The sequence below is a fragment of the Xyrauchen texanus genome, chromosome 29, assembly GCF_025860055.1.
Source record: "Xyrauchen texanus isolate HMW12.3.18 chromosome 29, RBS_HiC_50CHRs, whole genome shotgun sequence".
Taxonomy (NCBI): domain Eukaryota; kingdom Metazoa; phylum Chordata; class Actinopteri; order Cypriniformes; family Catostomidae; genus Xyrauchen; species Xyrauchen texanus.
This window is the reverse complement of record NC_068304.1, coordinates 1224896-1245995: the sequence shown is the minus strand read 5'-3', so window position 1 is coordinate 1245995 and position 21100 is coordinate 1224896. Positions and strand designations below refer to the sequence as shown.

Genomic DNA, 21100 nt, shown 5'->3' with positions numbered 1-21100 from the left:
TCTAGTTAAATGGTGAAATTGTGCTGAACTACTGGGCTCGCTGGAATCACAAAAAGCTCGGTTTTAGCAAGGTTGAGTTGGAGGTGATGTTCTTTCAATCAACACGAGATGTCTACCAGGCAGACTGAGATCTGTGCAGCTACCATAAGATTGTCACTCTGGAATGAGAGATAGAGTTGTGTCCCATCAGCAATCGTAGGAAAAGTAATGTGCCTAAATGACAGATGCCAGGGATGGCATGTATATGGAGAAGAGGAGGGGCCCAAGTACTGAACCCTGGGGTACCCCAGTAGCTAGTTGGTGAGAACTGCATCAACACAGCAAAAGTAAATAGAGTAAAAGCAGTGATAGCACTGAGTTTATAATTTGTAATTTAATGTTGCATTTTCACTTGTATAACCTCATGAAACATAAACAGAATTTAAAAACAACAGAGATTTCCAATTAAAACAAGCCAAAATACAATGTGATATGATGCACAGATCTTAAAAATCTCATGTGAAAATGTGAAGCTACCTTTTATCATACTGGGTATCTTGTCTCTGGGTACAAAGCGGGCCAATCACAGCAACTGTGGTCTGCATAGATGCAACACTTTTTGGAGAGGTGTGCATAAGGCTACGGCGTAGGCCATGTCGTAACTGACGAAAATGTATAGCCTATGGCATAGGTTCATCACAGATGTTGAAATTGGCCTTTAGATATCTCTATCTACCAGGGTACAAAGATGGTATTATCATGGTACATTACACTCATACACTACCAATCAAAAGTTTGGGAACGTTTAGATGCTTGAAATAATTTTTAAATTCAAATATAAATTATGAATTTCTTTACAAAACTAATGTTGTACTTAAAAAAATAAAAATATGGAGTGATTAGTGAAGGAAAATCAGTCAACAAGTTTCCAGAATATATGGGAACTCCTTCAGTTCTGTTTGAAAAGAATCCCATCATTTAATTATACATAATGAGTTGGTGTGTTCAAACCTTTGATTGCTGGTATACCATATTAATGATTAACATATTCTTGTCTTATTGTATTTAAATGGTACTCCAAGGGACTTCAAAGAATACTATGAAAATACCATGGTACATTTCCAAAAACCATTTAAATACTTTTGGGGATTTCTGTACCTGTGGACAGTTTCAAGGAAGTTTGCATATGTGACTGTTCAGACTGGATTTCCAACTTGTTGTGTAAATGTGTAGCTCAGCTAGAACACGCATCCGTTGGATTCAGCCTCATTTTGCTCCTGGAGCTGATGGCTGGGCACTGGATAATGTGCTGCTGACACCCGGCTGCCCCTGGATGTGCTCTGGACATGGCCTCTGTGACAACGGACACTGTGTGTGAGTGTCTTGTAGTTGCATTACAGTTTATTTGCCGTGTGAGTCCACGCTTACTCAAAGCCATGATGTGTTTACGATGATTTCACATGACTCGTATTCCCCTATTCAGCCTCAAGTAATCCACATTTTCAATGGCTTTCTCTCTCACTCAGTTGTGACAAGGGTTATGGTGGCATTCATTGCGTACCTGTAGTTCCTCTGTTATCAGTTCTGAAGGAAGATTTCAATGAGAATCTGAAGTCAGACATCTGGCCGGAGGTGTACGGGGCAGAGAGGGGTACATTGAGTGGAGAGCCCCTAAAATCAGGAACGGCCCTCATTTTTAAAGGGGTGAGTACCACTGAAATACCAGTGCCATTTCAGTTACTATAGATAAAAGATAAAAGGAATTTGGCCAGGAGTGAACTGCTGCAGTATTTACCAGAAGACAAACCTATACTGCTTTATGAATTGGTCCAGCCTTATATCAGTGAAGGCAGTGAAGAACCACAAGTTATTTCATGTAGTTTCATGTAGCAATATTTAAGGAATTTAGTTTGAACTGTAGAACAACTAATTGTGTCTAATGACATTTATAACCTATTGTACAATATTTAGGAAAATAGATTTTGCATTGTTTTTCAAATTTTCCAGTAAAATTTTCTAAAAATCATTAAAACAAGAAAAGAAGCAGAATGACAGATATGGAGTCTTGTTTTTAGAAACATCTAACACACTTTAGTGGGGTTTATGCTTATAACAAGAAAGAAACAACAATATTTCTCAATGGGGTAAGAACTTTTGTTCCCTGTCTGTCGCTCACTTCGACGTTGTGTCGAAGAAGCGACACTAGGGGTCTCTCTTGAGAGCCTTTTGCATCTCTGATCTATGAGAAATTGGTAGACAGAATTTGCATGTCCTGCCCCCGGACATACGGGTATAAAGGGAGGGAAATGCATCTGTTTCATTCAGAAATTTTCTTCGGAGCCGACTGGTTGTGTGAGCAGCAAGCTGCGATTCACAAAAACTGTTCCTCTCATCCCTCAGAGTGTATGCTGTTGGATCTACAGTGCATATCAGCGGCTTTCTCCACAGCAGTGCAGCTTTGTCCCTGGGTGCTTCGACAGCGCTTTTAAAAGAGAATGTTTTCCTAAAAGAGTTTATTTCTCTTTAAGAGCAATACACAGCAGCCGTTGAATGTCCTTTTCAGGACACAAGTTTTTAAAGACGTCTTTCCGCCTCTGTGTAGTTTCTGGATGCGGTCGAATTCTCTCCACTTCTGACGGTCATAAAAGCTGCCTTGTGTGCCTGGGCTGCGATCACACGCAGGCAGTGTTTTATGAATGGTTCATGTTCTCAGTTCGAGAACATAGCCATGGCAAAAGAAAGCCACTTCAGCCGCCCCCCGCCTCCTTCCTACGGGATTGGGGCCGCTGGCGATTTGGGGATCATGACGGGCTCGGTTTCACCGGTTAAGTCCCCGCGAACCACCCCCCCCCAGGCACGCTTGCTTGCTTGCTTCCATCCGAGCTCGGGAAGAGTGCGGCTCGCCTCACGGCCAGCCGGCATTCTCCCTTGAGCCCCCGGAATTGGATGATGACATCGCTGCATCGGAGAGCGTCACAGCGCCGTCTGATGCCGACCCTTCGGGTCTGCTCGCCTAGTCTGAGGCTGACGTACAGATGTCCGCTATGCTCTCCCAGGCTGCCGCGAGCACGAGGCTGGACTGGAGACCTCCGTGCCCCCCTCACGGCTACTGGTTCCTTTCTTCCCGGACGTGCATGACGAGTTGAGTAAGCCGTAAAAGGCACCCTTTTACTGCCCGAAACCGGCTTCCTCGCTCCTCCGCTCTCATTACCCTCGATGGTGGAGCGGTCCCAGGTACCCGGTGGTCCCCCAGGTGGACAGAGCGGATGCAATCCACCTGTGTACCTCCAGGGCCTGTAGGATGACGCCGTTACTGACCTCCAAAGCCTACAGTGCCACCGGACAGACCGCTTCCTCCTTGCATGCCATGGTCATTCCTGCAACCCACCGGGCCAAGGCACTTCAAAATCTGCACTTGGGTAGTCCTGTTCCTGATGTGCTACAGGAACTGCGCTCAATGACCGATCGTGCCCCCCTGGGGCACGAAGGTCCCAGCGCCGGCACGCGGATGGGAGACGTGGTCCAGGAACGTCATCTATGGCTGGACCTGTTCGAGATACGGGAGGTAGACAAAGCCCGCTTTCTCAAACGCCCCCATCTCCCAGCTTGGTCTATTCGGCGGCACCGTTGATGACTCCGCCCAGCAGTCCTCAGCGGTGAAGAAGCAGACGGAGGCCATCTCTTACATCATGCCCCGCTGCAAAGTTGCCAGCATGGGCCACGCCCCGTCTGCTCTCAGCCCCTGTGTTGAGCGCATGCCCCCCGCCTCACGAACCCCTTCGAGGACCCGAAAGGCTCCCGAGCGGTCCTGAGACGGATGACCCAGAGACCGAGACATTTGCTCTGGAGCTGGTAAGCAGACAACTCCGTTCCCCGGTGGAGGGCCAGGAAGAGAACCTTCAGTTAAAGGTACTTTCTGCACATTTTCAATAAGAGAGCAATTGCCTATTTCTCTGGGTCACCTGGCCCGCAAATGCCGCTCTCACAGAACTCTACCGCCACACCTCAACATTCCCGGCAAATTGGACGCAGACCTCTCGCCTCCAGCCCCACGACTGTTGTCCCCCGGCCGGCCGGTTCTGACGCCTCCACGGGACCTCCTCCTCAGTTACTAACCCGCCCTCTGCCAGGTGTGCGGAGCAAGGTAAGTTCTTCGAGACTTCTCTCAGCACCAGAAGCCTCGGGACGCACTTTTGCCTCCCAATGCCACATTACCTGCTCCGCCCCGCTACAAAGCCCTGCCGGGTACGTCAAAAGTAATCGTCCCCTTAGTGCCCCTAGCACAGAGCTTGGATGCGTGGCTTTCACTTCCCAATCCGTCACACTGGCTGGCCAGGACCATTCGACTCGGTTACGCAATTCAGTTTGCCAGGCCTCCGCCCCCCTTTCCAAAGGGGCGTCCGCCTTACAGCGAACATGCCAAATCCCTGTGCGTGGAAATCGCGACTCTCTTACTCAAAAGACGCGATAGTTTGTCTGTCCCTCCAACCGAGATGAAGGGTTTCTACAGCCCTTCATCGTACCCAAGAAAGGCAGCGGCTTACGACGTAACATCGTAATATAATAACGTAACGTAATAAATCGCCAAGGCGGCATACGCTCCCATCTCCTCCTTTGGAGCCAGCAGCGACTCAACTATAAGCTAACTACTAACGGACGCGCTATCACGACAACACTTGCCCAGCGGAGAGTGGAGGCTTCACCCCCAGTCGGTCCAGCTGATTTTTGGAACGGTTTGGAAAGGCTCAGGTAGACCTGTTCACCTCCAGAGAGACCTCCCACTGCCCGCTCTCTTATGCCCGAAGCGAGTCTCCCACCAGGGCAGAGACACTGGCACACAGCTGGCCCATGGGGCTGCGCAAGTATGCATTTCCCCCAGTGAGCCTTCTTGCACAGGTGCTGTGCAAGGTCAGGGAGGACGAGGGACAAATCACTCTAGTGGTCCCTTATTGGCCCTCTTATTCTTGGTTCTCGGATCTTGTGATCCTCGCAACAGCCCCTCCCTGGTGAATTCCCCTGAGGAAGGACCTTCCTTCTCAGGGACGGGGCACCCTCTTGCATCCGCACCCAGCCCTCTGGAACCTTCATGTCTGACCCCTGGACAGGATGCAGAAGATCTAGTTGGCCTACCACCTGCTGTCATATACACGATCAACCAAGCCAGAGCTCCATCTATCAGGCAACTTTACGCCCTGAAGTGGTGCTTGTTCGCAAATTGGTGTTCTTCCCGGGCTGAAGACCCACAGAGGTGAAGCAGCTGGGTCAGTACTCTCTTCCCTGTAGGAGAGGTTGGAGGGGAGGCTGTCCCCCTCCACCTTGAAGGTGTATGTAGCTGCTATCGTGGCACACCACAATGCAGTAGACGGCAAGTCTTTGGGTAAGCATGACTTAGTCATCAGGTTCCTAAAGAGGCGCCCGGAGGTTGAATCCCTCCCGGCCAAGCCTGTTCCCCTCCTGGGATCTCTCAGTGTTCCTCTCGGGCCTTCAGAGACCCCCCCTCCCCTTCGAGCTGCTAGAATCAGTCGAATTGAAGGCCCTCTCCCTGAAGACGACCCTCCTGATCGCGCTCGCCTCCATCAGAGGGTCAGGGACCTGCAATCGTTCTCTTTCAGTGACACCTGCCTGGAGTTCGGTCCGGCAGACACTCGGGTGTTCCTAAGACCACTACCGGGCTACGTGCCCAAGGTTCCTACGACTCCCTTCAGGGACCAGGTAGTTAACCTGCAAGCGAAGCTGCCCCGGGAGGAGGCAGGCCCAGTCCCTTTGTTGCTGTGTCTGGTACGTGCTTTGCATACCTACTTGGACCGCAAGTAGACCTTTAGACGTTCTGAGCAGCTCTTTGTATGCTTTGGTGGACAGCGTAAAAGGAATGCTGTCCCCAAACAGAGGCTTTCCCACTGGGTAGTTGACGCCATAACATTGGCCTATCATACCCAGGCCGTGACCCCGCCCCCCTCCCTTTGCGGGGCCGAGCACACTCGACAAGAAGTGTTGCGTCCTCGTGGGCACTGGCCAGTGGCACCCCCCTAGCAGACATATGCAGAGCAGCGGGTTGGGCAACACCGAATACCTTTGGGTTGAGTCGGTTTCGTCCTGTGTTTTCTCAGGTCCGAGCCGGTAGAACTCGGTAACACGTTGACAACTGACCGGGTGGACCGCTTGCACCTAGCGCCCTTTCCCTCCACTGAGGTAAAACCGTGCGCTCTTATCCCAGGAGATCCCACTAACTCGGCTCCCTGGATGACTCCTCCCTAGCCCTCTAGCCGCGAATTCAGCTGAGGAATTTGCTGACTGAATCCAATGCGGGTACTCAATCTACCCTGTACTGGAATAGGTGCTCCACAGGATGAGCCCCTATATGGACTTATCCCCCTGTGTGTATTTTCCTGCATATGGTTCCCTTGCGAGCGGACCCGCGTCTCCCTTCGGCAGTCCTCACGGACCCCCGGTTGCCTTGTTTGTAGAAACTCCTCCCTCCCAATGAGGTAGGATCTACCACCGCACCATCCTCCACATGTGACCTAAAAGCCCATGTGATGTATTTCACCGCTCTTTACCTCCTCCAGTCTGGGCAGGTGTGGTCTCCACAGGGTCTTTTCCCCCTGAAAGAATAGGAACTGGGTAAGATCGCATTCCCCGATGCGTATGATAGCATTGAGATGGCCCCAGCTGCTTTAACTCTATGTGAGAAACATAGAGAGAGAAAAGGCGTGGATGGCGCGGCCTGCTCCCATGCTTGGCATGTCACCTTGTTCCCCCCGTCAGGGGTAAAGAACTAGAAGGCTCTGACGATTTTATGGGGCGTAGGGGAAGGGTACGTGCAGTCTGACACAGCTGGTCCCTTGGGCACGTAAATTACCTGCCCGTTCCTGTGTCAGAAGTACACGTACACGGCTCAGCACATGGTGTTATTTAAACTGGACCCCTAGTGTCGCTTCTTCGACACAACTTCGAAGTGAGCGACAGACCGGGGATGTCTAAGTTATGGATGTAACCTTCATTCCAAGATGTAGGGATCGAGATGTTGTGTCCTCCCGGTCACATCGCTGAACCTAGCCACCGTTTCGGCCGAACCTCATTGTCGGCTCCTCAGAAAAATCCTGAATGAAACAGACACATTTTCCTCCCTTTATACCTGTATGTCCAGGGACAGGACATGAAAATTCTGTCTGCCAATTTCTCATTAGCCTTTTCTCATAGATCAGAGATGCAAAAGTCTCTCGTTACATCTGTAACCTAGACGTTTTCCCTTTAAAGTTTTTATTCTCATCCAATTTTAGATATCTCTGAAAACTATACAAAATATCATGTCATTTTATGTCATTTTGCTTCTTAAGTAAATTTATCTTGTTGAAAGAATGTTTAGATATTTTACTGGTAAGACAAAAATGCTAAAAAAGAAAGTGATTTTTTGCTATTTTTTCACTGTCTTGACTTTGGTGTTGGAATACTGTGTGTCATCTGCAGGAGGGGTTGAGGATGCTGGTTTCAACAGATTTAGACTGCACAAATACAATGTACATCCAATTTTCTTTCAAGTTCATAACAAAGGGTAAGTTTAGGTTTATGCTGGGTTTGTGATACATTTTATTGCATGGTAATGACTTCACTTGTATTAAAATAGTTTGTTTTGGTTTTGTGTGTACAGGAGTGCCTGAGCGGTCTCACTCTGTGTTGCTGCAGTACTCTGTGAATGGAGGCATCAGTTGGCTGCTTATAGACGAGTTTTATTTCCCCACCTCCACAGACACACTGTTTGTTCACTTGTCTTTACCACCCAGTGCACAGACGAATGCTACACGCTTTAGATTGTGGCAGCCTTACAACAGTGGTAAGAAAACACACAGTTACGCAAACATACAAAACATACACTCTCACTTATGCGACACACAACCATACATACAGTGATTGCAGTACCTTTTTGACTTTACTCTCAACAACTCTATTGTGAAGAGTAGTTTCTCCCAACTTGGAGCCATTGCAAAGCTGAAAGGGAACGAGAAATTCACAGTTAAGTAATTTTGACCTTGATACTGGAAACATGAAGGCATCACACTTGACATTGGGACTTTTAATGCTGGTAGATCAGTAGAACAACTTTGAAAATGGCATTAATACTTAACCATCTGGGGTCTGAGGGTGTTTTGGGCCCTGGAGAAGTTTTGACATGCCTTGACATTTGTGCTTTTTTCAGTTGCTTAAAAACACATTAATGGCTAAAGTCTGATAACACTGTATTCAGCACAAACTGGGCTATAATAATATGTGAGCAACAAGTGTGTTTGTATTTTTGAGAATATAACGTTTATGCATGGATTTTGAAAAACAATTTTTCTAAGTAATTGAAATAAGGCCATATAACACGTACTCAAAATTTGTCACAAGACTTTTGAGAACTGGATCTTGTAGCCTTGAGGTTTTGTGACAAAATGATCACCCTGATCACTTATTCATACAAAACATTATAGTACTTTAACTTTTGTAAGACACTTTGTGTTAGAAAAGTCATATGCGAGGAGGCATACTGATTGTAATTCACACCTGAGGAGACAAAGGCCCCTCCCCTGGGCCAGAAAGGAATGTGACAGAAAGACTTAATGTTCAAAATCAGGTTTTAAGTTAAAAGAAGTAATCTGACTATACATTTCTTTACATAAAGAATTTTAGACCTACACTACCATTTAAAAGTATCTTATGCTCACCAAGACTGCATTTATTTGATCCAAAATACAGTAAAAACATTGATATTGTGAACTCTTTTTACAATTTAAAAGAGCAGTTTTCTATTTGAATATGTTGTAAAATGCAATTTGTGATCAAAGGTGAATTTTCAGCATCATTACTGCAGTCTTCTGTGTCACATGATCCTTCAGAAATCATCATAATATGCTGATTTTCTAATATGGGCATATTTAAAGTGCATTTTACTCATTTAACCTGAACACATATTTGCAAGCACAAGCTTCGTTGATGATAATGAGGCAGCATAAACACTAGATAAAATATAATCTAAACATTCATATTATTTTTATATCATATTAAATATCATGTTTTTATCATACAGCATACAATTTAAATGCCTGCTTTAGCCAAAACAGCATTTAAATGTAACTAAAACTTGCCTATTAGGACATATTTCAAATGTCAATACTCTGAATCCTGGCTGGCAAGTCTGGAAACAGTCCCACTAGTAAAATATGTACATGTTTATATTTAATGGCATGTCAACTAATGAAAACTAAATTACTTACTCGTCTGAAATTGTATTCTCGGCTGGATCAAGTCTCTCTTCAAAATACAAACATTCATTGGAGTCCCGCTCTTCTTCTGAGAAAAATGTTAACTCTTTGTCAATATCCAGGAGTTTCCTCACCTGTGTATCGTGCAATCTTGCAAACATGCAGAAAAGTGAATGAACTTTGTTTTTACGGCACAGTTGGGCCATTCACCATTTGCATTGATCGTCTCAGCACGTTAGCGTATGAATAGCGCCCTCTACCTGTGGGTTTGATCACATTAAGGATAATTAGTTGAGCCAGGAGAAATTGTACATCATTTTGTTTCATACAGATTACATTGCAGGAGAATATTTGTTTTAAATTTGAATTGTTTTATTTAAAAGTACACATTTTAAGCTTTCTTTAGACATATGTTTCATGTTTGTTTGATAAGTACAGTTTCAGAAGAGTTTCAGTTAATTTCTGTGACGTGTTTCAGATATATGCTCGTGAACACAGAGACAGCTGAAAGCTCACCCTTTTTATTTTCTTTATTTTACAAAAGCACAAGGTTTTGTTGTTATTGTGAGGGTACACAAATAAAAGTAGACCCTTTATAGTCTCTAATGATGTCTTACACTTATCTGTATGCCCCAAAATGATGGAGAATTTTATGTTGTTTCCGCTGTAATGGTGAAAAAATCCAGCAAGACGCGCCAGCACGTCCATCGACCCCAAAGGGTTAAGCAATCTCATTTTCTATGCCTGCTTGATTAGAGTAATGCTGTAGTGCCATTTCAGTATAGCTCAGTTTAATGTGTCATCTGTGAGTAGAAATATTAGGAAGGCATTGGATTAATTGTTAACAAAGACTTTGTGTCCCACAATGTCACAGCACAGGTCAGTTGCATTGTGGCAAGAATGCATTTATCAAATATATAAGTGAGTGAACAGAGTTACCTTTCAAGTTGGCCACTTTGACTGCTTCATTAGCTGACACTATGAAGAACTCCTCAGGAGTGATGATATCTGAAGCCCTTTAAAAGCATGCAACTATATTTGCAGATGGTGCTTGATGCTCCGCCCCTGATACGCACCTCATCGTGGGCATATAAACCGGAGCACAGTGCTCATCAGACTTATTCTCTTAAGGGTCGCAAAGACATCTCACGTGCTCTGAACCTCCCAACCTTTGCTTTGTCATTGATATTGAACACCTTACCAGCGAGTGGATTTTTTTCTACCTCCCTGCTTGTGCTCCCACGAACAGTGTATTTCGGTATCTGCTGCATTTGTAATTACAATTGTGTGTTTATTACAGGTAAAGCACATAAGAGTCATTTGCTTAATTACTTATTTTTCAAAATGGAGTTTTGCAAATGTTTTAAACCTTGTGAGCATTATATCCCCCAGTCTGACGGGTACGAGTGCCACATGATATGCCTGGGCCAAGCCCACATAGAAGTGGCACATAGTGAGATTGATTACCTTCACTATGAGCGCATGAATCTCAAGACACTTCACTTGCAGCTTCGCCTTCTTTCTGAAGGATGATGCCGATCCCCCTCCCTATCACCATACTACTTCTGCAGATAGAGGACAGGATGTTGAGGGTGGAGAGTTTGAGGAGCAATTATCACTGGAAAAAAACTTTGTGCCTTCCCACCTCCACTACAGGCGTCTTCGCCCATTGAATTCACCAATGATGATCTGCGTCCCTCAATCGGCACGCAGGGTACAATCACGTTTTTCAGTGGTGATTAAAATGTTGATGCTATATCTCTGTCTCTATAGGTGAGGCCTGGTCTAATTTGGCTGATGAATGTGTTGGTGTTTCCCAGCAGTGGGAGGAAGTCTGCACCGAAATCTCTGATGCTGAGTTGGCTCAGGTTATATCTTAGGTGATCAAGAAACTACAGCTTGAGTTCCCCGCCGCGAGTGGGCCCAAGCACTTGAGTCTCATAAAAAAAAATTCTTGAGTCAACGTGACTCATGATGCAAAGCCGCTTACTTTTATGTGCTAATTGCTCCATATCACAGGCGTTTCTTGATATTTGCCTTTGAAGGAACTGCATACCAGTTCAAAGTCCTGCCCTTCCACTTCTCCCTAGCTCTAGCCAAATTGGGGAAGTAAAATGGGTTGTTTTATGTTGACTTTAAAGCTGAAGAGTGTCATTTCTGTGCCACTTGCAACACTAAACTTAAAAAACTTTTGAACAAATTTCCCAAACATACCATACCTTTGTCCACTGGTCAAACAAACAGATTGGTCAGCCCCAAACTCATGCCATTGTTGAGCCAATGTTGCTATGTCCGTATTATTATGTCAAAGTACTACACTTTTGGCAGAATCAACCTACAAATGGTTTACTTATGGTTAACTCTGCATATTAAGCTGAGATAGAAGAAGATATATTAACATAGAAAAGAATATATCAGCGGTTGACAGCTAGTTAAAAGGCTGCTGCAGTGGACGTCTCCACATTCCACCCAACCCAACTTGTCTAGGTGACCATGTTGGTACATTTCACCAAAGAACATGCTCGCTCTTTTGTCCAATGATTGATGAGTTTCAAGCTAGGGAGAGCTTTGCAGGTGAATTGTTTGGGCCTCAAAATTAATTGGGCAAAGAGTCTGTTAATGCAGAAAGTTTCCTTCTTAGGGATAGAACTTGACTCTGTGACCATGTTGGCTTGTTTCACAGATGAACGTGCAAGCTCTATTCTCTAATGCTTCATGAGTTATGAGCTAGGGAGAGCTTTGCTGCTGAAGTTGTTTCTGCTGTCTAGCCAGTCTATCTGCATTAGTGATTTGGAAATTGCCTGCATTATATGGGTCAGGTGGCCAGACACGAAGAATAGACATTCATCCTTTCTGTCCTTGGTTTCCATAGCTTGTACAGTTTTTGGATGTCATTGATTGATTGTCTGTGGTTAAATGTTAGCTTTTTTTAAATCCTTTAAATCAACAATAATCAAATTCAAAAGAATATTAATTATTATCAAAGATAATAATTAATTATTAAAATTAATTAAATATTGATTAGACTTAACACTAACTTGTTGATCCTTCAAATTCAACAATCATCAAAGATAATTGTCAATGATCAAAATCAATAGAATATTAATTAGGATTAATGTCGACGGGGCACCACCCTGTAATCAGGGACTAATAACCAGACAGTATAACAGTCTCAATATTAGATTGTTCTCTTAGGAAAATTGATGTCTGTAGATCATCAAGATTAAAAAGGGAACAACGAAGGGTTGAATTCGAGAACTGGCATCCCCTGCCAGCCTTTGACCTATGTGTATGCAAAACAAACCAAAACACTTCTCTTTTAATTATAATGAAGTTTATTGAAAATATAATATCAATTAATAATCAATACAATGCAGTCAATAAACTTCCGACATTCAACTACAAAGTAAACCGTGGTGGTGGTGTAGTGGGCTAAAGCACATAACTGTTAATCAGAAGGTTGCTGGTTCAATCCCCATGGCCACCACCATTGTGTCCTTGAGCAAGGCACTTAACTCCAGATTGCTCCGGGGGGATTGTCCCTGTAATAAGTGCATAACACATAAGAGGACGGTGTGTGTGTGTGTGTGTGTGTGTGTGTGTGTGTGTGTGTGTGTGTGTGTGTGTGTGTGTGTGTGTGTGTGTGTGTGTGATGGCGTGCATGACTCTTGTGGAGAGTACGTTACGTGAGAGAATGGCCGCGAATGTGGGTGGAGAGAACGCCGTTTACAGCGTGTCTCCGCTTGTGCGATAACCTAGGTACAAAGCTGAGCTTTATCACAAAGTTATCTACTAGGAAATATTTGGGAGGGGTTGTGTGTGTGTGGTTAGTACGAGAGAGAGAGGGTGGCGGCGCTGAAGCCTGTTTTGCGATCGTGGGAGAGAAGGCAACTGTTAGTTTATCACTCAGACGCGGTGAAAGGCTCGTAACCTATCCCACGGCCTTTGGTCCTTTAATGGATAAACACAGTGTACCGGTCTCATCCGCGATGGCGTAAAAACACAACAGCCCAACGTGGTTAGATTACAACACAGCAAACTCTTATTTGTGAAAACAGTATGTTACATTAATACCTTCAGTATTATTAGCAACAATGAGTGGACTCGGCGTTCCGTAAACTGTACAAACAATAAACTTGATCCACAAGAATAACACACCTAAATATCCTATCTCTGCCCAGACATTAACCTCTTACTTGGATCGCGTGGGGACGCATGTAGAACGTGTGTTCATCCATCCATGACTCCGACTCGGTTCCTCGAGGCTCAGGTGATGATGGGGGGGCAGTTTCCTCACTCTGTCTGAGGGCGGTACGGCTGCTGATTCTCGGCGGGCTGGCAGAGAAATCAGCGACGTCTACTTGATTGAAGAGGTTAGGGTTTGAGTTTTTTTGCGCGAAAATATCGACTTCCTCCGATCTTCTTGAAATTTATACCAAAGAGGAGGCTTGCAGAGGAACATAAACAGAGAATTCAGCTTCCTAAATCTGTCTAGAGCTGAGATCTGGACATCCCACATACAATTTGTCCCATTCGCAGAAATAAAGGTTTCGTGGTCAGTGGAATTTTTATGTTTTGAAGGGCTTATGTTGTTCAGGGGAGTCCTACAGTCACCTAAATGTGATTTTAAGTCAAAAAGTTGATCCAGGAGTTAAAAAAACCATGTCCAAAAAGTGATGATTTCAGACAATGCAAATAAATTGCATGTGGGATGTCCAGATCTCAGCTCTGGACAGACTTTTTGTGCTCAAACCTCTTTTTCTGTGCTTCTTCAAGCCTCTTCTTTCTATCTTGTGAGTTTCAAGAAAATCTGAGGAAGTCGAAATTTGCGCGCTCAAATCCTTAAAGGTGTACACACTAAATTTTTGACATCCTCCGATCTTAATGAAATTTATACCATAGATAGAGGAGGCTTGGAGATGATCAGAAATACAAGTTTCAGCTTCCCAAGTCTCTCCTTAGCTGAGATCTGCATATCCCAACTCCAATTTGACCCATTCACAGAAATGAAGGTTTCGTGGTCAGTGGAATTTTTATGTTTTGAAGGGCTTATGATGTTCAGGGGGAGTCCTACAGTCACCTAAATGTGATTTTAAGTCACAAATTTGATCCAGGAGTTAAAAAAACCATGTCCAAAAAGTGATGATTTCAGACAATGCAAATAAATTGCATGTGGGATGTCCAGATCTCAGCTCTGGACAGACTTTTTGTGCTCAAACCTCTGTTTCTGTGCTTTTCCAAGCCTCCTCTTCCTATCTTGTGAGTTTCAAGAAAATCTGAGGAAGTCGAAATTTGCGCACACAAATCCTTAACTCTTTCCCCGCCAGCGTTTTTTAAAAAAGTTGCCAGCCACCCCCAGGGTTTTTGATGATTTTCGCTAAACTTTAATGGCGCGCAGAATATTTTCTTCCATGAATATATGAAGATGCTATATATCAAAATAAAGATCTGAGCCTCTGCTTTCAGGCAAAAAAAAACTATTTTATTTTATCTTCATTTGTTCTTTTTTTATTGCCACTTAAACAGAGGTAGGTTTTGTCAAAAACAACATTTCGGACAAAAAGATGAGAAAAAGGCATTTTTATCAAACAAGTGCTTTAGTATTAATATGGTGTTCCACTTCACGTTTGAGACGATCGCAGTCTGTTTCTTTGATCAAAGAGTTTCGTACTCTTTCAAAACATGCGTGCGGGTCTTCCTTACCGTATACCACCTAAAACACGGATACCCGGAAAATTCTGTGTTTGGCGGGGAAGCGTTTTTTCATAAAACCCGGAAAATTCCGTGTTTGGCGGGGAAAGAGTTAAAGGGGCACGCACGAAATTTACGACATCCTCCGATCTTAATGAAATGTATACCATAGAAAGAGTAGGCTTGGAGAAGAACAGAAATACAAGTTTCAGCTTCCCAAGTCTCTCCAGAGCTGAGATCTGCATATCCCAACTCCAGTTTGACCCATTCACAGAAATGAAGGTTTCATGGTCAGTGGAATTTTTATGTTTTGAAGGGCTTATGATGTTCAGGGGGAGTCCTACAGTCACCTAAATGTGATTTTAAGTCAAAAATTTGATCCAGGAGTTAAAAAAACCATGTCCAAAAAGTGATGATTTCAGACAATGCAAATAAATTGCATGTGGGATGTCCAGATCTCAGCTCTGGACAGACTTTTTGTGCTCAAACCTCTTTTTCTGTGCTTCTCTAAGCCTCCTCTTTCTATCTTGTGAGTTTCAAGAAAATCTGAGGAAGTCGAAATTTGCGTGCTCAAATCCTTAAAGGGGTACACACTAAATTTTCAACATCCTCCGATCTTAATGAAATGTATACCATAGATAGAGGAGGCTTGGAGAAGAACAGAAATACAAGTTTCAGCATCCCAAGTCTCTCCAGAGCTGAGATATGCATATCCAAACTCCAATTTGACCCATTCACAGAAATGAAGGTTTCGTTGTCAGTGGAATTTTTATCTTTTGAAGGGCTTATGTTGTTCAGGGGAGTCCTACAGTCAACTAAATGTGATTTTAAGTCATAAATTTGATCCAGGAGTTAAACAAACCATGTCCAAAAAGTGATGATTTCAGACAATGCAAATAAATTGCATGTGGGATGTCCAGATCTCAGCTCTGGACAGACTTTTTGTGCTCAAACCTCTTTTTCTGTGCTTCTCTAAGCCTCCTCTTTCTATCTTGTGAGTTTCAAGAAAATCTGAGGAAGTCGAAATTTGTGCGCTCAAATCCTTAAAGGGGTACACACTACATTTTCGACATCCTCCGATCTTAATGAAATTAATTTAATGTGGGTAGTCCCAATTACAATCAATTTAATGGGACAAATTGTATGTGGGATCTCAGCAATCCCTGTCTGTGAATTCCACTTTTTAGCACTTTTGCACAGTGCAGTTCTCAATATGTCCAATATATGTCTATGTATGTATGTATCTTTCTGTAGGATGTTTGTCTATCTGTCTGTCTGTCTGTCTATCCTTTTAGCCCATTACTTAGATTGGAAGTGGGACTACCCACTTCCAATCAGTTTAATGGACCCAAAATCATCACTTGGTGTACTGCATTTTTATAACTTCTGGATCAAATTCAATGATTTCATCCAATGCAAATAAATTGCATGTGTGTAGTCCCATATACAGTCAAATGAATGGGCAGAGGTCTGTTGGGGGACATATATCTATACAATCAATTGCTAATGGGCAGATAGCCTGTTGAATAAATTGTTCGTGGGTGGTCCCACTTACAGTCAAATGAATGGGCAGTTAGTCTGTTGGTGGACATATATCTATACAATCAATTGCTAATGGGCAGATAACCTGTTGAATAAATTGTTCGTGGGTGGTCCCACTTACAATCAAATGAATGGGCAGTTAGTCTGTTGGTGGACATACAGCTATGCAATTAATTGCTAATGGACAGTTAGTCTGTTGGTTGACTCAGTTTGTGTGCAAAATAGATGGTTAGTGGGCATATAGCGGGTCCGTGGCCAGCCCCGCCCTCTCAGGGTGGTCAAGGGGTCTCCCTGGTCAACTTGGGAAAAATAGTGGGTCAGGGGGATGATAATGGGTCCGTGGACAGCCCCCCCCCCCCCTGGGTGGTCTGGGGGTCTCATTGGTCACTTTTGGAAAAATAGTGGGTCAGGGGGATGATAATGGGTCCGTGGACAGCCCCACCTCCCCCCCCTGGGTGGTCTGAGGGTCTCATTGGTCACTTTTGGAAAAATAGTGGGTCAGGGGGATGATAATGGGTCCGTGGACAGCCCCGCCCCCCCAGGGTGGTCAGGGGGTCTCACTGGTCACTTTTGGAAAAATAGTGGGTCAGGGGATGATAATGGGTCCGTGGACAGCCCCCCAGGGTGGTCAGGGGGTCTCACTGGTCAGTTTGGGTAAAATAGTGGGTCAGGGGATGATAATGGGTCCGTGGACAGCCCGCCCCAGGGTGGTCAGGGGGTCTCACTGGTCAGTTTGGGTAAAATAGTGGGTCAGGGGATGATAATGGGTCCATGGACAGCGTCCCACTCTCCCATTAAAAGAACACATTGCAACAAATGGAACGAGGGAGAGCCCTGCCCCGAGAGGCGCCCGATTGCCATCGATATGAATGGAGAAGGCGCCCATTCATTCGAGCCAGAGGTGGGACGTGAGGCCGCCCTCACGTGGGTAAAGGCTGAACTGCACTGGAGAGGCTATATTCGGGGGTCTTCCTTTAAACGCCGTGGCGGGGGTCCACTGCGCCCGAGGCGGTCCTCCACGTCACAGACCTTCCCCGTCGGACCCCCCGAACGAATGGGCGCCCGCCCCGGGGCCCCGAAAAATTTTCTGAGGCTGGCGCTCAGGGTACAGGGACCCTCGGACACGTTCCCATATCGCAATGGGCTATTAACCACCTATTTGATGAGGTTTTTGGATTTTTCACTTGGTTTGACTTGGCTTCCCTTATGCAGGAAAGTGAATTCTTCTTTCTTCACTTCTGCAGGCAAATGGACGAAGATTGCTTGGCGGTCTTCTTCAGATCCGTTACAGTGTTTGGTGGAACACAATGTAATCTCAACTCGTCCAGCAAGATGGAGATTGTATGGCCGCAGTTTCAAGTTGCACGTTACTTCCTTGTGCAACGAGGCAACACCTGAGAGCAGCGATTAACTGCTTCTATGCACAGTCACTGGATGCAGGGCAGAGAACGATTTCCGAGGTGTTTCTACTCCTGATGACATCATAGATGAGGTGCGTTCTGTTGAGTGCCTCATCCAATAGGAGTTGAGAGTTCAATCCTTTGGAATTTCACACAGTTGTAAAGTGAGCATGGCTTCTTGGGATTTGTAGTCGGTTTTGTACTACCTTTGTTTGATTTTGGCACATTTTTTTATCAGCAAGATTTATGACTTTGTTTTTGTGGGCCTCGGTCAGGCTTTATGACTGTGTTAGGCCTGCCTTTGTCTTGTATCTGAATACATGAGGCCCAACCCTGCCCTTGGGGTTTGTGTCATGGTATGATGGGAGCTGGTCTCTATACCCACTGTCTGGCTTTTTTCCTTCTAAACACTGTGATTGAATGTTCACTAACGGCTTGTGGCATTTCTTTATTCTGTGAGTCGCTGACTGTTTTGATCGCTTTCTATGCTGTGTTGCAGTGAGTGTTGTGCAGTGTTCACTATCCTGTATGTCGTGTCATTGTTACATTTCCTAACCATACGTGGTTGTTGTAAACGTCTCTTCTTTCCCATTCTTCAATATGAAGGGGGATTTAGTTTTTTTTTTAAAACAGAATTTAAAATAGGATTACCAACTTTACAGATTCCATTTCCCTTTGTGTATACTTATACAGTATATATACAAAGAAAAACACATTTAAAGAGGAAAAACAAAACAAAAACTGCATAATAGTCACAACAATCTTCTTAAAAGTATATCCCTACCTTTACCAGGACTATTCTACATTGAAATTAAAAAGGTATGGTGAAAATATACTAATGCATTACATTGCTAGAGTGATGTGTTACGGTAACAGATAAAAGGTGCCAGATCTTAAAAGAAACTGTTCAAATTTACCCTTCAGACGGTATCTAATTTGTTCCAAGTGTAAAGTATGCATCAATTCTTTAAGCCATAATTTGACAGTAGGGACCTAATTTTTCTTCCAGAAAAGCAGTAACAGCGTCTTGGCTGTAATTAAACTGTATGCAAGCAGCTTGTGTTGTGCTCTGCTTAGAGTATGTGTAAGGTCATAAAGTCCCAGAATGATGAATGCAGGATCTAGTTTAATTCGAACACTGAGTATTTCTGAAAGCTCATAAAAACATTTGTACCAATAACTCTGTATCTTGGAGCAGAAATCAAAACTATGAGACAGATCAGCATCAACTGAATTGCATTTATCACAGATATTTGGACAAATCTTATGCAGTTTCTTTTTAGAATAATGTAATCTGTGGATTATCTTAAACTGGTTGAGGCTGTGTCTAGAGTTAATAGAATGTTTATTAATATCTTCTAAAATATTCTGCCAAATATCCTCAGGAATTTCAACTTTCTCCCATTGGTCTTTAAGTGTCTTTACAGAAGCTGATGGATTGTAACAATTCATAGATTAATGATAACAAATTTTTACTTCCCTTAAACTGATCAAAATATTTGTCAATGACTGAGGGTGATGCATTATCCGAGGAAGATATATGAGCATGAATATAATTAAAACATTTTTAAAACCTTTATGATTAACATTTTTATTGATTCCTACATCGAACACTGAAAAGCTGAACATAAATGCATAGAACGTCTAGGTTACGGATGTAACCTCCGTTCCCTGATGGAGGGAAAGAGACGTTGTGTCGGAGAAGCGACACTAGGGGTCTCTCTTGAGTGCCGAATATGCCTCTGATCCATTAAAAAAAGGCCAATGAGAAGTTGGCAGTCAGTATTTGCATACCCCGGCCCCAGACATACGGGTATAAAGGCGAGGCAAATACTAGAGTTCATTCAGGATTTTTCTGAGGAGCTGGAAATGGTTCTGGCCACTACAGCGGTTCGGCTCAGCGACGTGGCCGGGAAGACACAACGTCTCGTTTCCTCCATCAGGGAATGGAGGTTACATCCATAACCTAGACGTTACCCATCTGTCGCTCTCTCCACGTTGTGTCGGAGAAGCGACACTAGGGGTCCAATTTAAATCCGCCATGCGCTGAGCCGTGTACGTGTTCTGCTGACACAGGAGCCGGCAGGTATTTGTTATGTGCCATATGACCGGCTGTGTCAGACTGCACGTACCCTTCCCAAATGCCCCAGAAAATCGTCGGAATCCTTATGGTTACCCTAGGCAGGGGAAGAAGGCGACGCTTGCCAACCTGGGAACGGGCCAAGCCTGGCTGGGCCTCTTTTCTCTCTATGTTTCTCGCATAGAGCGATAGACAGCCGGGGCCCTTACACGCACTGAGGGAAGGGGGTCTTACCCAATTTCCTATTCTTTCAGGGGGAAAAGACCCTGTGGAGACCACCCCTACCCAGCTGGGGAGGTAAGGTGGTGAATACATCACATGTGTTTTTAGGCGACACGTGGAAGTGGCGCGGTGGTAGATCCAGCCTCAGCGAGGGGCAGCCGGAAGGGCAGCCGGAACTTACCCAAGGAAAACGCGGGTCCGCTCGTAAGGGGACCATATCGCGGAAAATACACACAGGGGGAGTCCGCTTAGGAGTCCTCACCCTGTGGAGCACCTATTCCAGTGCAGGGTTGATTTGAGTAACCGCAGTGGATTGGGTCGGCAAGTTCCTCCGCCGAACTGCGGACCCATGAGGGCTAGGGAGGAATCGACCAGGGATTCGAGTTGAGTGAAATCTCCTGGGAAAAAAGACGCACAGTTTTACCTCAAGCAAGGGAAAGGGCGTATATGCAAGCGATTCACCCGGTCAGCCCATCAGCGTTTTACCGAGTTCTACTGGCTCGGACCTGAGAAAACACGGGATGAAACTGACTCAACCCTGAGATTATAGTATCTCGTAAAGGTGTTGGGTGTTGCCCAACCCGCTGCTCTACAAATGTCTGCCAGGGAGGTACCCCTGGCCAGTGCCCACGCGGACGCAACACTCCTTGTCGAGTGAGCTCGGACCCGCAAAGGGGGGGCACGGCCTGAGTGTGATAAGCCAGTGAAATGGCATCTACTAACCAGTGGGAAAGCCTCTGTTTGGAGACAGTGTTTCCTTTCCGCTGTCCCCCAAAGCATACAAAGAGCTGCTCAGAGTGTCTAAAGCTCTGCGTGCGGTCCAGATAGGTACGCAAAGCACGTACCAGACACAGCAACGACGGGGCTGGGTCTGCCTCCTCCCGGGGCAGCACTTGCAGGTTCACTACCTGGTCTCTGAAGGGCGTGGTAGGAACCTTGGGCACGTA

General features: G+C 44.8%; 1 protein-coding gene across 1 annotated transcript in view; it reads left to right on the top strand.

Moving 5' to 3' along the window:
- Nucleotides 1-21100, top strand: part of reln (reelin) — a 244660-nt gene that overhangs the window by 166924 nt on the left and 56636 nt on the right. The window contains exons 35-38 of the mRNA XM_052097389.1: nucleotides 1213-1353; nucleotides 1506-1683; nucleotides 7447-7531; nucleotides 7628-7810. Coding sequence (XP_051953349.1) covers nucleotides 1213-1353; nucleotides 1506-1683; nucleotides 7447-7531; nucleotides 7628-7810 — 587 coding nt within the window. The remainder of the gene's footprint in view (nucleotides 1-1212; nucleotides 1354-1505; nucleotides 1684-7446; nucleotides 7532-7627; nucleotides 7811-21100) is intronic.